At 31.2% G+C, this 22,057-nt stretch overlaps 2 protein-coding genes across 3 annotated transcripts; one reads left to right on the forward strand and one right to left on the reverse strand.

Moving 5' to 3' along the window:
* Positions 1 to 6,442: 6,442 nt before the first annotated feature.
* Positions 6,443 to 10,569, reverse strand: LOC124929584 (putative PAP-specific phosphatase, mitochondrial). 2 transcript variants are annotated; one of them, XM_047469989.1, is made up of 9 exons: positions 10,305 to 10,569; positions 10,102 to 10,198; positions 9,828 to 9,927; positions 9,227 to 9,426; positions 8,644 to 8,703; positions 7,913 to 8,283; positions 7,536 to 7,614; positions 7,409 to 7,459; positions 6,443 to 6,793 (listed from the first exon to the last, which is right to left on the reverse strand). In XM_047469989.1, exons 1-9 carry the CDS (start codon positions 10,421 to 10,423, stop codon positions 6,662 to 6,664), a joined length of 1,209 nt encoding a protein of 402 aa, XP_047325945.1. In that variant the 5' UTR covers positions 10,424 to 10,569; the 3' UTR covers positions 6,443 to 6,661. The 2 variants fall into 2 exon arrangements, with proteins under 2 accessions (XP_047325945.1, XP_047325944.1); XM_047469988.1 differs by having other exon boundaries at positions 6,445 to 6,793; positions 9,227 to 9,432; positions 10,305 to 10,568.
* An 8,460-nt stretch (positions 10,570 to 19,029) lies between these two features.
* On the forward strand, positions 19,030 to 21,070 carry LOC124930811 (vesicle-associated protein 4-2). Its single transcript, XM_047471171.1, has 7 exons — positions 19,030 to 19,591; positions 19,817 to 19,887; positions 19,989 to 20,070; positions 20,140 to 20,261; positions 20,362 to 20,439; positions 20,551 to 20,670; positions 20,756 to 21,070. Exons 1-7 carry the CDS (start codon positions 19,333 to 19,335, stop codon positions 20,819 to 20,821), a joined length of 798 nt encoding a protein of 265 aa, XP_047327127.1. The 5' UTR covers positions 19,030 to 19,332; the 3' UTR covers positions 20,822 to 21,070.
* Positions 21,071 to 22,057: the final 987 nt, after the last annotated feature.

Raw genomic sequence — 22,057 nt, forward strand, 5'->3', positions numbered from 1 at the left:
TGAAGAAATGAGAATTTTCGAATTAACTCCCGAAGACATGAAAACTGTTAATCTTGTAAGTCCAATTTTTTTTATATTATCTGATTTTTATCATATGTGTCATCTGAATCTTGGTGATATTCTTGCAGATATGTTTCCAGATTTTATATGAAAATCACTATTATTTGGTTGTCATCAATATGCGAAACCAAGCAATTGAAGTCATCGACAACCTCCCACTGGACCCAGATATAGAATGGGATGATAAATATGTCACAACTCGGCAACTGGTAATGTTGAAGTCTTTTTTACACATAATGTATTGACTTCAAAACATATTTTGAAAGTGTTTATTAACTTCTTTGGTAAAACAGGTACAAAATGTTGTGGACTACTTCCAAACTATCGACCAAGGGATCGCATCTAAAATTGCCCAATTCCCGTTTAATGTTTTGAAATTACCTTAGCAAGACAGTTCAAATAAAACGGATTGCAGAATATACTGTATGAGACATATTCATTGTTACATGGGCGATGCAACAAATTGGGAGTGTGGTATAACGATAGAAAATGTAAGTTACATATTTTCACATTTTATTTGTTTTACAAATCTTTAATAACCGCTGAATTATAATTTTCTATAGGCAAGGGGAATGCTTGAAGCATTGCGAGTCAAATACACTTCAATGATCATCCGTTCAAACTTAAACAAAAATATCAAGAACATCTTACAGAAGTTTGTAGACATTTTAAAAGTAGATTGTCCTGAAACGTATAAGATGTATATAAAGAGCAAATCTTAATTAATTTAGTACATTTTTTGTCTTCAATTATTTTATAGTCTTCAATTATAATCATGTATAAACTAAGTTAAAACAAGTTAAAAACCAAGTATAAACTAAGTTATAACAAGTATAAACTAAGTTAAAAATCTAAATTTCGGGTCCCGAAACATGCAAAAGGGTCCCGAAATGGGTTGTTTCGGGACCCGAAATGGGTTGTTTCGGGACCCAAAATGGGTTGTTTCGGGACCCGAAATGGTGTTTCGGGATCCGAAATAGGGTGTTTCTGGACCCAAAATAGGGTGTTTCGGGACCCGAAATTTAGATTTTTAACTTATTTTCTCTTGGTTTTTAACTTGTTTTAACTTGGTTAGACTTTGTTAAAAATAAGTGACAACAACATGATCAAATAAGTACTATCTTCGTTAAAAATGATCAACATGATAAAAATGTAAAAATATTCAAAGTTACAACATGATCAAAATAAGTACTATCTTCGTTGAATGTTATCCCCACATGCATTATCTTCCACATATACTTGAGAGGACAAAAGTGATGTGAAGGATAATTGAGTTGAAAGTGGATCATTCCATTGTTGTTGTGTTGAATCCAAAACTGTAGATGTTGTGGCCGTATTTCCCTTCTTTTTTGATCTCGAAGTCTTGGGGATTTTTTCAATTAAAGATTGTTTCTTCTTTGTTGGTGGTCGTCCTCGACTTCTAACTTTGTTGGGAGAGTGTATCAAAATGGATGTAGCGGGAGATTGAAATGGAGATGGAGATGATTCTGTGTTTTGGTCTTTAGATGTTTTAGTGCTTCCATGATTAAGTGACATAAACTGTTCCATCAAGCCTTTTATTCCGTTCATCCAAAAAGAACAACTGACTTCCGATTTTACTCCAACTTGTTGAACCTCTTGCATCAATCGAGTTAGACTATTGTGACGGTTTTTTTCTTCCACGGACATATCTGAATCATAAATGTTGGTGATATTTTGATACTCACGCTTAATATCTTTACGCCACCGGTCCATTATATAACACATTGGTACCTCATTCACCCTCATTTTTTTCAACACAGACATGATATGCCTACACAAAATACCTCTGAACTCAAACAATCGACATTGACATTTCACATTGCAATCCTTTTCGGTGTAATGTACTTTGTAAGAAACATCTCTTACATGTTCTCCATTAACCCCCAACATGATTTCCTCAACTCTAAATATACAAATTGAACCTTCCTCTTCAATGGCTGAGATGTCGCACAATATCAAACCTCTAACTTCTTCTTGAACCAATCTAAATATATCTGGAGTGTATAAGTTTTGGTATTGCCTTTCGAAGGCAAATCCACTAACAGTTGGTATCAAAGAATTAAACGATTGGAAATCCAATTTCTTTTCTCTCTCAATATTTCTCAACAGAGCCCTATCATATTGCTCGACAAATTGTTTGAGGGATGTTTTGGACTGCACGTAGTCATCAAAGAAGGCGTTCATACTTTCACTCCGTTGAGATGTTGACATCCCGGCCCAAAATTGTCCTTTGACATAAACAGGTATCCATTTAGATTTTTCCAAATACAAAGATTTCAACCAAACATTATCTTCTAACTGATAATCTTCAATTAGTCTATTTCAATCCTCTTCGCATTGTTGAATATTTATGGAATTGTATACAATGTTTTTTAGCTTCTTCTTTATTAGATGGTATTCAGTAAGGCTTCCAAGTTTTATAGGAAGTTTCTTCATTATATGCCACAAACAAAATCGATGATGAGTTTTAGGAAATACTTTTGCAATTGCAATCGCCATGGATAGACATTGGTCTGTGATTATGGCATTTGGAGGTCTATCATGCATACATTCCAACCAAGTTCTAAACAACCATGTGAAAGAATTTGAATCTTCACTTGACAATAACCCACATCCAAGCAAAATGGATTGACCATGATGATTAACACCAACAAACGGAGCGAAAGGCATGTCATAGCGATTTGTCAAATAGGTTGTATTGAAAGAGATAACATCATGAAAATCTTCAAAGACAGCCCTGCACCTACCATGCACCTACCATCTGCCCAAAACACGTTTTTAATTCGGGATTCCTCGTCCAAATCAATAAGGTAGAAGAAGTTTGAGTTCCTGGTTTGCATTCTTAAGAAATAATTAGTGAGTGTTTCAGCATCCCCACTCCCTAACCTCAACCTTCGTGCTTCTGTAACATAATTTCTACATGTCCTCTCATCGAAAGACATGTTTTCATACCCTCCAGCTTCAACTACAAGTGATTGAAATGTTTTGGCCACAGTTATTCCAGCTTCATCGTTTGTATACAATCTTCTCTTTACATTTCCGTCAATTACTTTGTAGGATCTAACATGACGTATTCTCTTAGGGCTTAATGTATGGTTGTGCTCAAGAGAAATACTTGTTATCACATATTCCCCTTCATTTCGAACAACAACATTAATCTTTGTTTTACAATCTGTCTTCGTTATTGGTCTAGGCTGATGAAACTTATTTTTGGACTTCGATTCTTTCATAAAACTTTTGGCACAATCAACGCTGAAGTATTTCCTCTTACCACCAACATTTTTGCTCCCTAACTTGGTAATGCCGAATCCAGTTAAGTGGGCATATGATGTGTAAAATTCAAGAAGTTGTTCTTCGGAGGAAAATGTCATTCCAACACTAGGATTGTGACTGCAAAATATAAGTGCAACAGTAAGAAAAAAGTCCCTAATTTCGGGTCCCGAAACCACACTTTCGGGTCCTGAAACCACACTTTCAGGTCCCGAAACCACACTTTCGGGTCCCGAAATACAACAATATATGTTCCGAAAAGGTGGTTTCGGGACAAGAAATGACCCTTTCTTGTCCCGAAACCACCCATTTCAGGTTCCGAAAAACACAACAATTTTAGTTCCGAAAAGGGTGGTTTCGGGACAAGGAATGACCCTTTCTTGTCCCAAAACCACCCATTTTGGGTCCCGAAAAACACAACAATTTTAGTCCCGAAAAGGGTGGTTTCGGGACAAGGAATGACCCTTTCTTGTCCCGAAAACACAACAATTTTTGTCCCAAAATGGTTTCGGGACAAGGAATGACCCTTTCTTGTCCCGAAACCACCCATTTCGGGTCCTGAAAAACACAACAATTTTTGTCCCGAAATGGTTTCGAGACAAAGAATGACCCTTTCTTGTCCCGAAACCACCCATTTTGGGTCCCGAAAAACACAACAATTTTTGTCCCAAAACACAACAATTTTTGTCCCGAAACACAACATTTCTTGTCCCGAAACCACACATTGCGGGATAAGGAAGGACCATTTCTTGTCCCGAAACCATCTATTTCGGGACAAGAAAAGACCATTTCTTGTCCCGAAACCACCCATTTCAGGACATTTTGACACATTGAAATGTAGGTTTTTTATACAAATTGGATACCTTTCGGGTTCAACAGGGGTGGATCTGTTCAGGTTATGTTCTTCATCTACTGGGTTGTTCATTTCAGTGCTTCGGTTTCCTGAAAGTTCAAACAGTTCTGAAATAAATACATCTGTAAAATGTAAACCCTAGATCTGTAAAATTTAAACCTTAGATCTATAAAAAAAAAAATAATAAAGATCCTTAAGAAAGATACCATGGAGAAGTAAATGCAGTCGGAAAAAAGCAATAAATGCAACCGGAGAAAGAAATAAATACACGCGGCCGAGAAGACAAATAAATGATGCGTTTCAGAGAGAGAAAGAAATGCAGAAATATGAAACCCTATTAGTGAAAGAGGATACTTACCGAATTTTTTTTTCTCTCTCATAGCTGGCAAGGCCACGTAGGATTCGTGGCCTTACTTTCGCTAACTCTTCGTTGTGTTTATCAAGTCTCATAGATCATTTCTTCTGTTTCTCTACTTTTGAAATATATATTGACGGATCTGTCTACAAAATTTTATTAACGCAAAGGCAATACAATGATTGAACATAAAAAAATATGAGAAATGATTAGGTGAGGGAATTTGGTGAGGGAATTTGGTGAGGGAATGACGTGGCATAATTTTATTCGCTGAAAAAATCAAATAATTTCTTTTTTTCTCTTTCTTTTTACTTTTACACTTTCCAACCAATAAAGGTGATGCCACGTCATTCTCTCACCAAATTCCCTCACTCTATCACTCCTCAAAATATATATATATATTTGAGAGCTCCAATCATAGAGGAAAAAGGGTCACAAAATAAGCAGCGCCATTTCCCTAAATTCAATGAGTTAACCAAAGTTCTTTTTTTTTCGCATTATCATTCCTATCAATTAATTAAAATATTAAAATACAATTATTTTACTTTTATTAAATTTAAATTAAGAAAAAACATTTAATAAATTATCTTACAAAATTTCAAATAACAAAAATGTAAAGATCTTAAAAAAACCTAAAAATCAAACAAGCCACAATAAAAAAATTATTATGATTGAATAATTATTTCATTGTGCTAATAGAAACATCTATAAAAATTCATTTAAAACAATTTTTTTTATCAAAATTTTTATTTGAATGTTGATTTAAATGAGATAATGTTCTAAACACAACTTAATTAAATGTATATTTATAAATTTATTGATGTTTTCTCATCTAGACTCAAACCATCTAGACTTAGAATCAGACCCAAATCTAAAAATGTTTTCAAATAGTAATAAGATTTATAAAAATAAAGTACCCAACTACTTAAGATGATAGGTTGATCTAAATCTATATTATGTAAAATAGATAAAAAAAAATAATAAAATTACAATTTTAACCAGGCTCCTAGTCAAACAACAGGCAAGGCCTAAAAGTTAAAAAAAAAAATATCCTAAATTAAGGCACATAAAAATCCTTCCCAGAGACATCAGGTTTTGATCAGAATGCAAAAAGCTTAAAGATTCCAAACAAGATTTTAAACACCATGAAACAAAATTCACAGAAAAAGTATAGTAGTAATCCCTTTTATTCCCTGGCAATGAAAGGTAATTCAGTACCTGGCCTTGATGAATGTGAGAACTTGCCAAGGTAAATTTGTGTGTTTTACTTCCAATCTATCACTGCACATGCAAATCCTCTTGAATGTTGATCTTCAAGATGAACACAAAAGCTTTACTTTTGTTCTGTATAAATGCAACTTTTTGCAAGAATCAGTATGTGTTATGCACATCATGCAGATAAACAAGAAGAGATAGATGTGGTATTCAACGTTTAAACTGTAGCAATTACTTTTATTGTTTAGGGTTTAGAACTGCTATTTAAACCAGAATAGACTTATAATCACTGTGACCCAATTCAATACAATTTCAATTTTCTACATCTTCTTCTTCTTCAAATCTTCTCATGGTATCATAACCTAATCTTAAATTGTATTGAAATGGGGTCATAATGATTACAAACCTAATCTGTTTTATATATCAGTTCTAAACAAAATAAGTAACTCCCACAGTTAACAAACTAACTCTCTGTTATTCTAGAATATATAACTACTAACATCATCAAGTAAAAATTAGTGTGTACCTGAAAACTCAATATCAGGACTTTGACAGTACCATTTCTGACTACTTGGAAAGATTCACCATCTGCTGTAACAAAAGACAGCAAAAACAGTAGTATCTGGATGTTAAAACAATCAATTAGCATCTCATATTTGTCGAATCGAACTCAGATCATATTATTGAAGAGTTTATATATGTGTATATATAGAGTCTATATATTTCTCATAAAGCTTTACACAGTACAACTAGTTTACATAAATAGTAATAAGCTTTCAAAACCCTCCCATTCAAATAACTTCTGAAACACCCAAGCCAAAAGTTATATAGAATCTAAACCTGGGTAAAGAATTGTACAAATAGAATAATCAAATTGGATTAGTGAATCAAGAGATCATCTGGAGAACTTCGCTATGTAACAACCCATTTGTCGCAAGAAAGCCACCACCAGGGTATAAAATTCTTCTTTCAACTTCATCAGCAGCCAGATCAATTTGCCCACCTCTCCAGTCAGTCACCTTAAAACAGGTCAAAACCTCAAGTTAACTACATGTGAATAATACATGCTCCCACCAATAGATTAAGTCAGTGATGTTTGATAATAACACAACTTATCACGCAATCCAAATGATTAAATTCTTATTTGAATTAAATTAAATTAATATAAGAGACCTCTTAATATAATAATATTATTATTATTATTTAAAATCACTTAATTATTTAGATTCATATCAAATTAAGCTTAAAAATCAGACTTAATTCGTAAGTTATGAATGACTAAACTAGGTAATACAGTAAGAGCATGCAAAAGACAACTTTAATCGCTGAAAATTAATCAAATTACGTTATTATAAGGTAAAATAGACTTGAGTAATTTTCCAACATTAGTTCCATATATTTTCAAATCAAATTACAATGTACTTAAATCATTTGGTTTATTCAACATTTTTATTAAGACTTAACTCATTCGCCACTTAGAATCCAGTATTCAACATTGAACACTTAATTTTCATTTTTATAAATGCACCTAATATCACATTGAAACAGATCGAACACACTTAACACAGAGACATCCTATAAAAAGAAAAAATGAACAAAATGTCCAAAAATACTGCAGATGAGTAAATGGATACCTTTCCCCCTGCTTCATGGACACATATCATCCCAACAGCATGATCCCAAGACTGTTTTCAGTTACATGGAAAAAGTTAAAGTTTGGGTCGCAACTGTGTAAGCCAAAGGAAATAAATAGAATCAAACCTTTATGACAACTTGTGCCCTTGCACGCATAATAAATACAGTTGCTCTACCAGATGCCACCATTAAGTATTTAAACAAGCTACAGAGGTTCAATTCAAAGAATCAATAACATACATAAGACAGAAACAAATCTTAAGGGTGATTCTCCTTTCATTTTTTTTTATCTATCCACTGTTTCTAACCTATATAACTGTAGTTCATAGTAATCTTTCAACTGAATGAAGTTAATATATAGACTTCACCACCATGCATTTAGGGTCTAAATAAACTTTCCGAATCCAATAATCAAACTAGATATTTCAAGTTTCATTTACTGGATTCAAGTTACAGTTAGTGGTCTACAACTACTTTAATGGTAAAGATGAGGAAAAACAAACCTTCCGCAGCAGGCAGTAAGAAAGAGAACTTTATTTTCATTTGTACTCTCAGGATTAGTAGTAGCATCCAGTGAAGCGGTTAGAGGTAACGATTCCCATGTTTGATTATCGGAAGTACAAAAGTGTGCCTGATGGATTAAGGAATACTTGTCAACATAGCATCTGGACCAATAGCTAGGAGCTTCAGTAGCACTCCTTCCCATACCAAATAGTTTTTTTCTCCATGTTCCACAGCCAACATGAGCAACCATAACAATCCCTCGTTCAGATAGCAGTCCAGTTTCTGAATTGCTGATATTTTCGTCCTGCCAGTTTGGGCAACCCATGATTCCTCCCACAACCTCGCCATCAACTACAAGAGCCAAACCTACCTAAATGTTTTTGGGCCCAAAAACAGATTTAGATGAATGTAAAGTGACGAAGTAAGATAAAAATGGAAGCATAGAGTGTAAGAGCTTCCTAATAGAAGAGAAGCATCAAGTCATTATTTTAAACTTGTCCGTTCGTAAGTAAAATACTATAATATGATGATCAACTTCATGATGGAAAAAAGGACAGCCAGCTTATTATATGAAGCCACATAATATCATCATCCTATGCAGCAGATATGCAATTTGGAGTAGATGTGGAATAATGAAATTAAAGTGAAATCCTATGTGCTCTGATAAAAAAGCATCCAAGTATACCAGCAATATGACAATCTAGTCTAAGAGGTTGGAAGTAAACCATACCACATATAAAGCATCACCACCCATTACAAATCCTTTTGTTCCATCAATTGGATCCAGCACCTGCATAATTAATAAGCCCATTGGCAGCCACAAGATTCTGTCAATACGAAGCTCAAGCCAAGTACATGCTTGTGTTTTAGTTGATTATAACAACATCATATTTAAAGCCCTCGTGTAGTCACTTAGGATGTAGATTATTGGTTTTTTTGTTATGTTCATGAATAAAAAGTACAACTATAAGAAATTAAGTATGAACCTTAAAAATGGTTTCCACAAGCTATAAATATGAAAAAATAAAACAAGGATAATTTTCTTCAACTTGACTGTAGTTTATCAAATTATTTAGAGATCATAATTAGAAGATATAGAGGCCTGTTCTAGGGTATATTGCAAATCTACATGAAAGAATAAACACACACAAAACAAGAATCACACAGTTGAATAGTTCAGAACAATTTTCTCATTGGAGGTGATTTAATTGTTATGACTATAATTTATTTTATCAGCAGAGTATTAGCAATTGTCCAGAATGTTCCAACTGTACCAATTTGGTTCATTTAAAAAAACCATCTTAGTATCTTACCCAATAAGTAGCTGGTTTTGTTCCAAATACAAATGCATCTTTCCCACCTCTATCAATTGCTTCCAGTACATCTGATTCTGTCAAGTCTTTTATGATCGTTTTATCAGAAACAACATTCATTACAGAGTTCCCTAAATTGTTTGCCCGCAAGAATGCAGAATCCTCTTCAGCCACCAAAGGAATTGAAGGGAATAACTTGCCTAACTCTGTCACAAATGGGGAAAAAAATACACATCTCAAAAACTAAACTTCATGCTAGAGAACGATAAATATAATAAAGATTAATGAGAGAGAACAATCTAGTCATCTTAATGAATTACTGATGTGTCAGATGCTTGACAGTGATAGCCCTTCATGTATAGAAACATGTATTTAAAGCAGAAGTCAGATAAAACACAGTATGTGATGAATGATAATGAATCCAAAAGTATAAGTGCATTATGGAGCAAACATGGAGATTCAATCAAAGTAATCGGTCTATTAGCAGTTCAGGGTAGGGCTTTAGTGCCGCCCTTGCCTTTCTCATCACAATTCACAGTAGGTTCCGAGTAATCTAGGGAAATTTGTTCAAGTAGCATAGTCAATGATCCTAAATTCTCACCCAAACTGATAAGTGCCTGAACTCCAAAATCAGCCACAGTGACCGGTGTGTTGTCATTCTTCTCGAGAATTCCGCCACTGGAGAACAATGATTTCTGAACCTGACAATGGAGATAAGACGTGATATGTTAGCTTCAAAATTATCGTCAGGCATAGAGATGCTCAACTAAATAACATATGCGATTTTTGACTTCTCACTGTGAAATTTTCCAAAGTGGCGAGCTAAAACAAAATGCGAAAACAATAAGGAAGTGAAATGAAGCGGAGGGAATTACATCGACGCAGAGATGACAAGCTCTCTCCACGACATCTACAGCAGACTTTAGCTCTCTGTGGTACTTCGCCTTCTCTTCTGGAAACGGAAGACTCGATCTGAAAATGATTAGAAAATGTATAGTAGATAACAAATGCATTTAAGAAAAATCTCTAGCTTAGAAGATGAATAGACGAATCGATCAGGTTACAGGTAATGACATACCTAACGATAAAGCCGGAGAAGAGACTAGGATGAGAGCGAACAGAAGTGGAGGAAATGTGATTACGATGAATGAAGTTACCACCTACTGAGAATCGAGAGGTTAAGTTCAGGATATCCATGGCGATTGGCGCCAAAATGATCGAGTATGTTGGGAGTTGAGAATAAATTCTCTATCCCAATTCCTGTGATGGAGCCTATAGGTGTGGTTTGGGTGGCGAAGGCTTTCCTTTCGTTCTCGTTTGCTAAGTGCAAGTTTCGGGTAATTAACAGTCAGTACAAGAGTATTGTATAGGATGGCTGGATGGCAATGGTTAATAGGATTCGGGTAATTTAAATCAGGTCGGGTCAGACATGGGTTGTGAAAAAAATACACCATTGAAAATAATAATCGTGTTTGTGGATGGGTTTCTAACTATCTGATAGTGGAGTATCCATTCCCAAACTCGATTCCGACAGGTATCTCTTTATATCCCTATCTTCGATTCGCTGTACACGATTCCTGACAAATACCCATTTACCCGATTAATTTTTTATAAGGTTATATAAGTTAAAAAAAAAAAAAAAAAAAAAAAGTAAGAAATATAACTTTATTAATAAATTAAAATATTTAAAAAAACAAATAAAAACATTATTTTTACATCATTTTATGTTATAAATCATCTTTATGTTATAAATATTGAAGAGGATAAAAACTTTATCGTAGAGTTGAAAAAAAATGTTAAAGCTAAGTTTGAAAAAAAAAATAGAGAACGAAGATGAATGGAATCGAGTGAGAAATATATTTTTATTATTTAAAGAAAAATTGAAAATGAGAATTAAAGAGTAATAAATAGAGTACTAACTATTTTAGAAATATAAAAAAAAATAAAGTTGGAAGAAAGTGTGGATAAAATCAAAATAGATGATATATTAAAAATAATGTTTGTTTATTTGAAGGGTCGCATTAATTCTTAATAAAAAAATTGTTATTAATTTAAACGGGTATCGAGTTTGGGTTTCGCACACTCCTCATCCCCAAACTCAATCGGATACTTTTTTCTCTCCCTATGCCCAACCCCGTACCCGGTTTAAAATACCCAAACTCAATTATCGGATATCCACGGATATCGGGTATACGAGTACCCATTGATTTAATTTAAATAAATCAAACTAAATTTATTCAAATAATAGACCAATTGAATATTGGACTACATCCCCAACCTATCTATGGATCTAAAAATGACTAGGCTCGAATATAAGTTTCATATACATAATTATATAATTTTTTTATTTTTAAATTTAACAAAATAGAAAAAGAAAAAACTTTTGATTATTCAAAGTATTTTATGTTGATGTTTGATTAAAAAAATATAATATTTAAATTCATTTATCATTTTATCTTTATACTCATAATTAATAAAGTTAAAAAATATATATAAGTAATTTAGTTAATTATTTGAATTATTTACTTTTTGAAAAATAATATTATGATAGGATTGTAGATGATTGAAAATGATTACAAATACCCATCAAACAAGTTATTAGTACAAGTAACTTAGTGTTTTAATAAGCATTTCCAACAAATAATGAAGGATTGATTTTTTTTTAAATCCTTACAAAAGTAATTTAATAATTTAACAATTTAACATGAATCAATAATAATTGAAAAACTATAAAAATCAATCTAAATGAACTTCAATTATTTTTTAAAAAAGTTACAAGAGAATATTTCAAACTAAGAAAAATGAACACATTAATACTTTCTAGAACATTAATAAAAATAATATAAAATAATTGCTGAAAGGATAAGATCAAAATATATATAAGTTAACAAAGAAAATAATAATTATTAAAAAAATTAACATTATCTCTCAGGACTTTTTAATCTTATTTTTTCTTTCAAGAATATATTTGAGATTGGTTTAAGATAAATTATTAAAAATATATATTAAATAACGATGTTTTAGTTGATACATTTTAAATAAATATTATAGTTATTAAATAAAATAAAAAACTAAAAAATAGTTAAGATCAAATGAGGTGTTATAAAAAGGACAGGGTTTTGTCCTTATCTAATAAACCCTAACTCACAACCGGTAAATACCGCTTTCGTCCCTTGTAATTAAGCAACCTCCGGTTTCCTTCCGGTCATCCCCTGAGCAGCCGCTTGTTTTCAACAATTTCCACAGAAAGAAATGAAAATATATCTCTCTCTCCTTAAATTACTCTATATATATAATATCATGACACCGGCCTTGGTATATATAAATATATTATAAATTGTTTGCGGCGAATTGTAAATCAGTAGATGAGCTTGAGATATATTAATCGGGTTTTTGTTGAGGCCAGGGGGATGAAGGATCAGGCGGCGGCGAGGGGCGGCGACTCCACCACCTTGAAGACGATAAAGGACTCGGCCGCATCTTCCAAGGCGCCGGCACGGAGGTTCTCCGGTTCGATCGAATCGGCGGCGGCCTTTCAAAAGGCCAAGACTGACAAACTCAGGCAGGCGGAGGACTCTCTTAGGACGGTCTTGTACTTGAGCTGTTGGGGACCTAACTAGCTAGTTCACATCTTCTTCCTTTTTTTTTTTTTTAATTGTTTTTTCGTATATACACATCGTTTCTTTTTTTTTTACAGTTGTTTCGTTTAACACATTTGTTCATTGTGTTATTTTTTATTTTGTTAATTTGATTCAGCTTTATAGACAATTAGACATGTATTATATATATCTTTCTTTTTTCAGTTATTTGGTGCAACTCTTTTGTTGTTTTTTTATTTGTTAATTTGATTCAGCTTTACAGACAATTAGACATGTATACCAATATAATTAGATAATTTTAATCCATCTCATAGCTAGTTGCTAGTTCACTTCATAGATGATATTTGTATCATTTTTTTTTATCGAAATAATCATAAACACATTTAAATATATAATTTTATTAATATATATATATATATATTTATACTAATATAAATTTGGAATATATTTTTTTTTTAAGTTTTTTTTTATTATATTACAATATAATATAATCGATCTGTTCCTATAATTTTATAAAAAAAATTGTTTGCTTTTTTATTTGTGACGGAATGACCGAATCCATCCTATTTGTCATCTCAATACTGAATTGTTTTCCTTTTCAGTTATTGGGTTTAACTCATTTTTTATTTTCTTAATTTGATTCAGATTATTCACACCACTAGTTTATTCGCACCATTTATTTCAAACATGCCTCGCCTTTGATAATAGTTATGGAAGAATTTATTATATAAGCATATTATTATTATTATTATATATTATTATTATATATTATTATGTAAGCTTTAGAGTTATTTTTTAAAATGATTCATGAAATGATAATATGAAATTTAAGCAGCGACAAAAATATTATATTTGTGAAGAAAAATCACACAAATATTATAAAATTAACGTGTGCAAAGATATTCTAAAACAATAATTAGTCCTTTAAACGGATCTGTCAGCTTAATTTCCATGTCGAAACTCATGTAATATTAGGAAGGTAAACTTTATTTATACGCATATCGATCTTCTAAAACGGAAATTAGTTCTCGGTCGAGGTGCGAGAAGCTCTCGATCCTGGGTTAGGAATCCTCAGTCAGGTGTAGAGAGTCATTGGTCGAGGTGAGGGACGCTCTCGGTCTTGGGCTAAAAATCCTTGGTCGAAAATCATGTCAGGCTTGCTTTCTCGGTCGAAAATCATGTCGGGATTGTAATCTAGGTTGAAAATCAAACTTAGGTTAGGCCCTTAATCGGACGTTAAGAACATCAAACTACACGTTTGATATTTTGACTAGGCCCATAATCCTTCAATCAAAAGGTATGAGGAGCTTTGTCTAGTCCCAATGATCATTTATAACATCATCTAGATACATCACTCGATCAAGATGATGTTTCATTCAAGTCAAACAGTTTTAAAGCAAAAACGTGTTTTTGATTTTTTTTAAGGTTTAATAAAGTGTAAGGAGTTTGTCAATAACTTTCTTATACCTCATAGGATTGAATGAAACCAAAACATGAATACTGACTATTTTTTATCAAACATGATTAGGATTGCTTGGAATTGGTCAGGATGTGCTCTTAACATCCTTAAAACGTGTTGAGAAGGGTTTAGGATTATTGTTTAGAAACTCGGTACTTTTGATTTGAATCGATTGATTCAAATTAGTTTCGATAGAAAGCTTATAAATGATCTCATTATCCTTTTCCAATCAAGAAATTAAACAAACAATAGTATATGAAACTGGTCGACCTGAAATATAAAAATTTCAATTTGAACTCGTAAATTGAATTACAATATGATTGGAAGCTTACTTTGTGTTGGAGAACTCTTTTAGAAACTTTAAGAATGCCTAGATCCATGTTTTACAACCTTATGCAAAGTTTCAAAATTTTCAAGAAAAGTTTGAAATTTTTAATGGTGGATTTATGAGATCGATTGAGGGCTTAAGATTGTGATCATTACCTTTGGTTTGCATAGAGGGAGTTATTTATATTCTCACAAGACCGGTTGATCGATTAATCATTAATGACTTTTGTCTAATCTTCATCTGATTGATCAATATAGGCGATGATGAAACCTATGATCGCAGGTGAAATGATCACCAAGTTAGGGTGATCATTTCAACTTTCAAATCAGTCGTTTTTGTTGAGTATCGGTCAAGTTCCATTTTTGAAAAATAAAAAAGTTTTGGCCGATCATCATGGTTGTTCGCTGCGAGGAAGAAGAAAAATCAGAGCTGAAACGACATCGTTTCGGGCTAATTAGGTCTGCTGCACTAAATTCTTATAATTTCAGATGCAGCAGATTATGATCAATTTTTCAGCTTCGAGCTTGTTTGAAACTTATTTTTCTTTAATTATTTTTATTTTATTTTTAACTTACAAAATACATAAAATATTTTAAATAGACATAATATTTATTTTGTCTATTTATTTTTATTTTTATTTTTTGGGTTTATAAATAATTTATTTTGGATAAAATGGATACCACATTTATTTTAAATTATTTATTTTAATTTATTTTAACCCTTGAAATTAATTTGAGAAAAAATGAATACACATTTTTGTCTCAAATTATTTTATTTATTTTTATTGGACATTATTTTAATTAATTGGGGTTTAATTACTACAATAATTATTTCAATTAATTTGTTTAATAATATTTTGGTCTTAATTTTAATTATTTTAAACTTATTTATTCAAATAATTATTTTAAAATTTATAAATTCGATTGGTAAAATTTTAATAAATACATTAATGAATTCTCTTTTCTAACCTACTGACAATAAAATATGGATACTAACCATAAATTCCTGAGTTCGAGTCTGTCAGGCGACAAAAATATCATATATTAATAGTGTAATTAATTATAAAGATAGCTAAATAGTTAGCTTCAATTTATATTATACATCACAACCAAAATAGTGTTAAAGAAGTTTGAGAGTTATAAGTTACAATTTTCTCTATCCAGAAAAAATACTCTAAAACATTTGAATAGTAAGTGATACGGTCATGATCCTAAATTTTTTTAGATCAGAAGATGACTTTATTTTTTCATCATTTAAATTTGAGTTTTTATTGTATTGGTACGACAATCTATTTAGCCAGATCGGATTTGTCATCTCGGATTTGTGTGATCCGAATAATATTTTCAATTTTGATGGGGTCGTCTACTGCTCAAATCCTCCAATTGTGCTGGTGATCATTTCTCGAGTCCGTAATTATTTATTTTCTTTGTAGCAAAAGAAATAGTGTTATAGAGTTCTTTTTTATTTGTCTTTTAAGGAGTTTTTTGAATTTTGTTTTATATGGAGACACTTTTATATATATCTTATAATAATTTCTATGAATTTCTCGTTATTTTGACCATATTTGTAAATAGTTAGTTATCATTTGATAGAGACATTGGATAAAGATCAATTTTATTACAGCTTATAATTCTATTTTCTGACACGGCTTAATTGATTTGCTTGGCTTGCCCTCTTTCATCACTCATTGTTACCAAATCCAAATTAGTTTGTCTTTAGAGTTACCCAAAAGGAATTGGGTAATTGATAGATTACTTTCATTAGAATCTTAATCTTTGTAAATTTATATTATATAACGTTTCAATTTGATTTTTTAAATGTTATTTTCTATTATTTACAAATTGATGTAAATACGTAATTCCTTATTTGATTTAATAAGAATTAATTTTTCATAAAAAAATTTAAAAATAAATATGTGATTGTTTATAAATTATTTAATATTTTAATTAAAAAAATACCAACTTTAAATGTTGTTAATTTTTCTATTTTTATTATCAAAATGTCTTAGTATATTAGTTATATATATAATTAATTATTATTTTTAAACTATATAACTTTTTTAAATTATAAAAATGTTATAAAGTTATGTATACAATTTTGTTGAGATTTCTTAAATAGATATTTATCCAATTCAAAAATTAGTGTAGATTTTGATATTTGCTTATATTAAGATGAGCAATGTGTTTTATATTGGCATTTTTATTTGTGTTTTTTATTTCAATGATTGTACTTTTATATATTTTCTCTTTTAGGTTTTTTTATATGTATTTTCAAATTTTGGCTTTGTTGGGAAAATTATAATTGATTAGTGATGATTTTAAGAAGATGATTTTTTTTTTTTTGATAAAAATACTTAAAACTATTATTATATAAAAATAAAGTACTTGGGTGATCCTCTAACTATTCTGATTATTTACTTTTAGCCCTCTAATTATTAATAAGATGAAAAAAGTGATAAAATGATAATTTGTGACCCTTTTTTAAAATTTTAAGATTATCTCTGAAAGTTTGAAAGACAAAATATTTTAAAAAATAATTTGAGGTTCACTCGAGTAATTTGACATTACTTGTAAAAAATATATATTAATAACTACACTATCGCAAATTATCTCTAAATTTGCCCATAAATTACATATTCTATTTGTAAAATATATTACACATCATTCATAAAAAAAATATAAAAGAGTCACCCTAATGAAAAAGGGTCATTACCAGGAGTAAAAATTGTCGTTATTGACCATATATCTGTCGGTATAACTCGATACCAAAATATTAGAAAATTGTCAGCATTCGTCGGTATAAAGACTTTTAGTAAAAAAAATTAGGTGTTTCTCGAGAGATTCATAAATCTCTCGGTATTTCTCCCAATAGGAAATAACGAAGGTTATTCGAAAATCTCTCGGTATTGCCCCCAAGAGAAAACACCGAAGGTTATTCGAAAAGATTTCGGTATTGCCCCTAAAAGAAAATACCGAAGGTTATTCGAAAATCTCTCGATATTGCCCAAGAGGAATCTCTCGGTACTTTTAGATTCTCTCGTTATTTCCCCTCAAGAGAAAATACTGAATGTTATTTGAAAATCTCTCGATATTTTCTTGAGAGAAAATATCAAAAATTATTTTATTATCTCTTAGTATTTTTCTCGTGTAAAATATCGAGAAATGATCTATTATCTCTTGGTACTTTTAGATTCTCTCGTTATTTCCCCTCAAGAGAAAATACTGAATGTTATTTGAAAATCTCTCGATATTTTCTTGAGAGAAAATATCAAAAATTATTTTATTATCTCTTAGTATTTTTCTCGTGTAAAATACCGAGAAATGATCTATTATCTCTCGGTATTGTCACTAAAATTGACTTAAAAAGGAAAAATTCTTATTAACGAAAGATTTTTTTTGTCAAAATCGGTAATATATATATATCTATCGGTATAATTTTTCGATAAAGACCACATTTTCACTAGTGTCACGAGTGAACATTTTGATAGTTTTGAGGGTGATTAGTGTAAATAAATAATTTAAGGGTTAAAAATCAACGATTATAATAGTTGGAGAGTCAAAATTCAACGATTAGAATAGTTAAAGGGACTTTTAGTTAGAAGGGTTGTTATGTTTAACGAAAAAAATGACAGAAAGAACATTGGTGACCCTCTCTGAAAATTTAAGAGGCGATTTGTTTTAAAAAATAATTTAAAAGTTAAAAGTAAGCGGTCAAAATAATTAGAGAGTCACACAAGTAATTTGTCCAATAATAAATAATAATTTAAAATAAAGAGTATTATAATATTTTAGTTAATTAATTAAATGATGTGATGGATGAGAGGAAAATAAAATGATATTTAATTAATTTTGATTATTTAAATAATTCAAATCTCTATGATTATTGACAAAATATTATCATAATTTTTACATTTTTTCTTAAATAATTGAATTTCACTCTTGTAGGGTAACATTCAAAAAGAGTTCTACATTTAAAAAAAAAATTATTTGTGTAGTTACTTCAAAGAAGAGGACAACTAAATATTGCGTTAAATAGTTGAAGATAAGATTTGTATTGACCATTTGAAAATAAGTTACATGGTAAAATGACGTGGGTTAATGTTATGAATAATTTGTGCCCAAAAAGATAGGAATATACATTAATCGATAATTTTACGACACACAAAATATTAACTATCTTGTTTGTTTGTTTCAAACAAGATAAAATGTAAGTTTGAAAGGACAAGATAAAGATAGAGATATATTGTGACATTTGATGTCTTTGTGATGAGAAGTGTGATAGGTAATGTTTTTGTTGCATCTTAAAAAACATTATTTACTGGTTTTTAGAGCATAGGATTGTGTGAATATTAGTGTGTTTTGTGATTAAAGGTTTTCCCTTTTTCAACTTTGTTCTACTTACTTTATTAAAGGGTTCTCACTGTAATAGGTATTAAGATCTTGCGCCATTAATGAGACCACTGATAGAATTCTAACACTTGTGCTATTAGTAATGGACTCGGACGGACGGGTGGAAGTGAAACCGTGTCATCTTCTTTGACCCAATTGCGATATTGATCGAGAAAAGTTCTCTTCTTTCCTTTCCTTTGCTTTGCCCGAAACCTCTTTAAAGAACCCAATTGAATTCACCTTAATCCCCTTCGTAGGATCCGTCCCCTGAAATCCACAGCGACCAAACAGATCAAGGGAAGCTGATGAACGGAGATTAGACAAGAGATTTGATGGCGATGGTTGATGAGAAAGATAAAAAGGGTTGGGGTTTATTGAAGCTGCGATTCAGAAACGCCGGCGGCGGTGGCAGCGGTGGCGGCCGTGCTTCGGTGGTTTCATCTCACCACCATAATCAACAGGGTAGCTCTCATTTCGAAGGATCGAACTCGCAAGGAAGTTCTTCTAACTCGGTATCTTCCGTCGCCAAATCTCTTCTTCCCAAACGTCGTCGTCTCAGTTTGGATCCGGCTAATAAGCTCTACTTTCCATGTATGTATCGTTTACCCTTGTTAATTTAGGTTTTCAAAAGATGAATTGCATCTACAAAATTCAGATTAATTTTAGTAATTTCAGTACTGATAATGTCGATCTAGTTTAACACATTTCACCTTTTCATTTGGTAGAAACATGGATCAATGGTAGATGAATGAGATTATCTTGAATTCCATTTGTTTTTCTTAGAATCTTATGTCATTACTCAACATGTTTGATTAGATGAACCTGGGAAGCAAGTTCAAAGTGCAATTAGGATTAAAAACACTAGCAAATCACATGTTGCATTCAAGGTATTGAAGTTTGATCTTGTATTGTTTTGACATTGATGGATATGGTGAATTGATTGATATCTCTGTTTTGTTTTGTTTTGTTTTGTTTTGTGTTTTTCTAGTTTCAAACAACTGCACCTAAAAGTTGTTTCATGCGTCCACCCGGAGCAATTCTTGTTCCTGGAGAGAGTCTAATCGCTACTGGTATGTCGATTTTACATGTCAGATGCGTTCATACGGTTATATAATCGATCTCTCTTTTGGCTATTTTAGTGTTCAAATTTGTTGAGCCTCCTGAAAACAATGAAAAACCAGTTGGTCAGAAGAGTAAGGTGAAGTTTAAGATAATGTCTTTAAAGGTGAAAGGAGGAGCAATGGATTATGCACCTGAACTTGTAAGTGCATATCTGAAGTCATATATTATTGTTTTTGTTCATCACCAAACCATTCTGTTTTTTTGGCTTTTTTGGTTTTATTTCTATATTCATGATGCAGTTTGATGAACATAAGGATGACGTCGCGGTTGAGCAAATTCTTCGAGTTATTTTCCTAGACCCTGAGCGGCCTAATCCTGTGAGTAGTACATTCAGATTCAGATGAGACAACTGACATACAAATTTATTGTAGATAGTTTCTTATTTCGATCCAAACACAAATTCAGAAAGTGTTTTCAATCTCTTTTAGGCTATGGAAAAACTGAAACGGCAGTTGGCAGATGCTGAGGCAGAGCTAGAAACGCGAAAGAAGCCACCAGAAGATACAGGTCCTAAGATTATTGGAGAAGGGCTGGTAATAGATGAATGGGTAAGTTTGTAGTTTACGAAATACCTGTTAAATTTATTTTTTCGCGAGTCATTTTTTTAAACGAATTATGTTCTTCTTTTTGTAGAAAGAACGAAGGGAACGGTATCTTGCGAAACAACAGGTGGTCGAAGGAGTAGTAGATTCCGTTTAAGTACAAGGTTTGTTTGTTTGTTTGTTTGCTGTATGTTTGTCTAACTTAATGGATGATTCATTTGTACTCTTCATCGTTTGAAGTAAAAATCCAAGGATGTCCCAATTCAAATAGTTTGAAACTTCTATTCTCTACTGTAAAAGAGGAAAAATTGAGTTTTTTTTTTGTTAAAATATTTATTTTGATGGTTGTACAATGTGGTACATTATTGGTTTGTTGGTCAAAATTGGATTTTCATTACACCATTTATAAGCCAGGTTCTATATGAGGTAATCTTAATCATTGGTTGTTTATTTGTACTTAGAATTGGCTATCATTTGGTATGTTCTTTCCTGATTTAGAAAATTATTTGAATAATTGTCCAAAATTCAACTGCATTTTTACTAAATAGAAATTTAATTGTTTCTTAAATTAACTGTGATCCTCCTTTCAAAAATGTCTTAGCCTAAGAAGATATAAGTTTAAATTTTGTTAGGGCTCATGCTTGTTCTTATTCTTTTTTTACTAATAGATCAAAGTTTCGTAATCGATTCTTAGGGCTTGTCCTAAATAGGGTTATTTGGATTATTTTGGTTAAAGTGTCAGAAAAATCAGTTTATTTGGGTAGAATGAATTTTAGGACATTTAAGTCCCTCCTGTTGTTAAAAATTACGGAGCGTGCCACTGGGTAATAGAGTTTAATAATTTAAAATTTAAAAAAATTGGTAAGAGTAAAATGGTATTTTAAATAGAGGAAGAAATTGATTGAAAACGAAGAATTTACTAAGTATTCAATAACCAATTTGGCAAAAATAAGCAAATTTATAGACGGATTTTACATCGAAAGTTTTTAATTCTTTTGCAACGGTTTACCACACAATCTTACTAACATTTAAAAAAAAAAAATCATACACAAAACAAATCTACAATAACATTTTACAAATCAATACCTACATTAGTTATATCCATTCATATATACACATTTTTTTTATATTCAACTGTCATCCAAATCTTGGTTATTGCTTATTGCTTATTAATTAGTAACATCTTTATATATACAATCATAATTGTTTAATTAATTTGAATAGTATCAAATTTAACCTCAATTTTTTTTCATTGTTCATAACATAATTAATAATTCATTGTTAAACATTGTAATTCACTACAAATCATATATGGATTACTGATAGTGACTGACGTGCATACAATGTGTTCATTCTAGCATTGTAAATTTCACAAATCAAATAATATTTCTAA

Source organism: Impatiens glandulifera, chromosome 3, assembly GCF_907164915.1.
Source record: "Impatiens glandulifera chromosome 3, dImpGla2.1, whole genome shotgun sequence".
NCBI classification, from domain to species: Eukaryota; Viridiplantae; Streptophyta; class Magnoliopsida; order Ericales; family Balsaminaceae; genus Impatiens; species Impatiens glandulifera.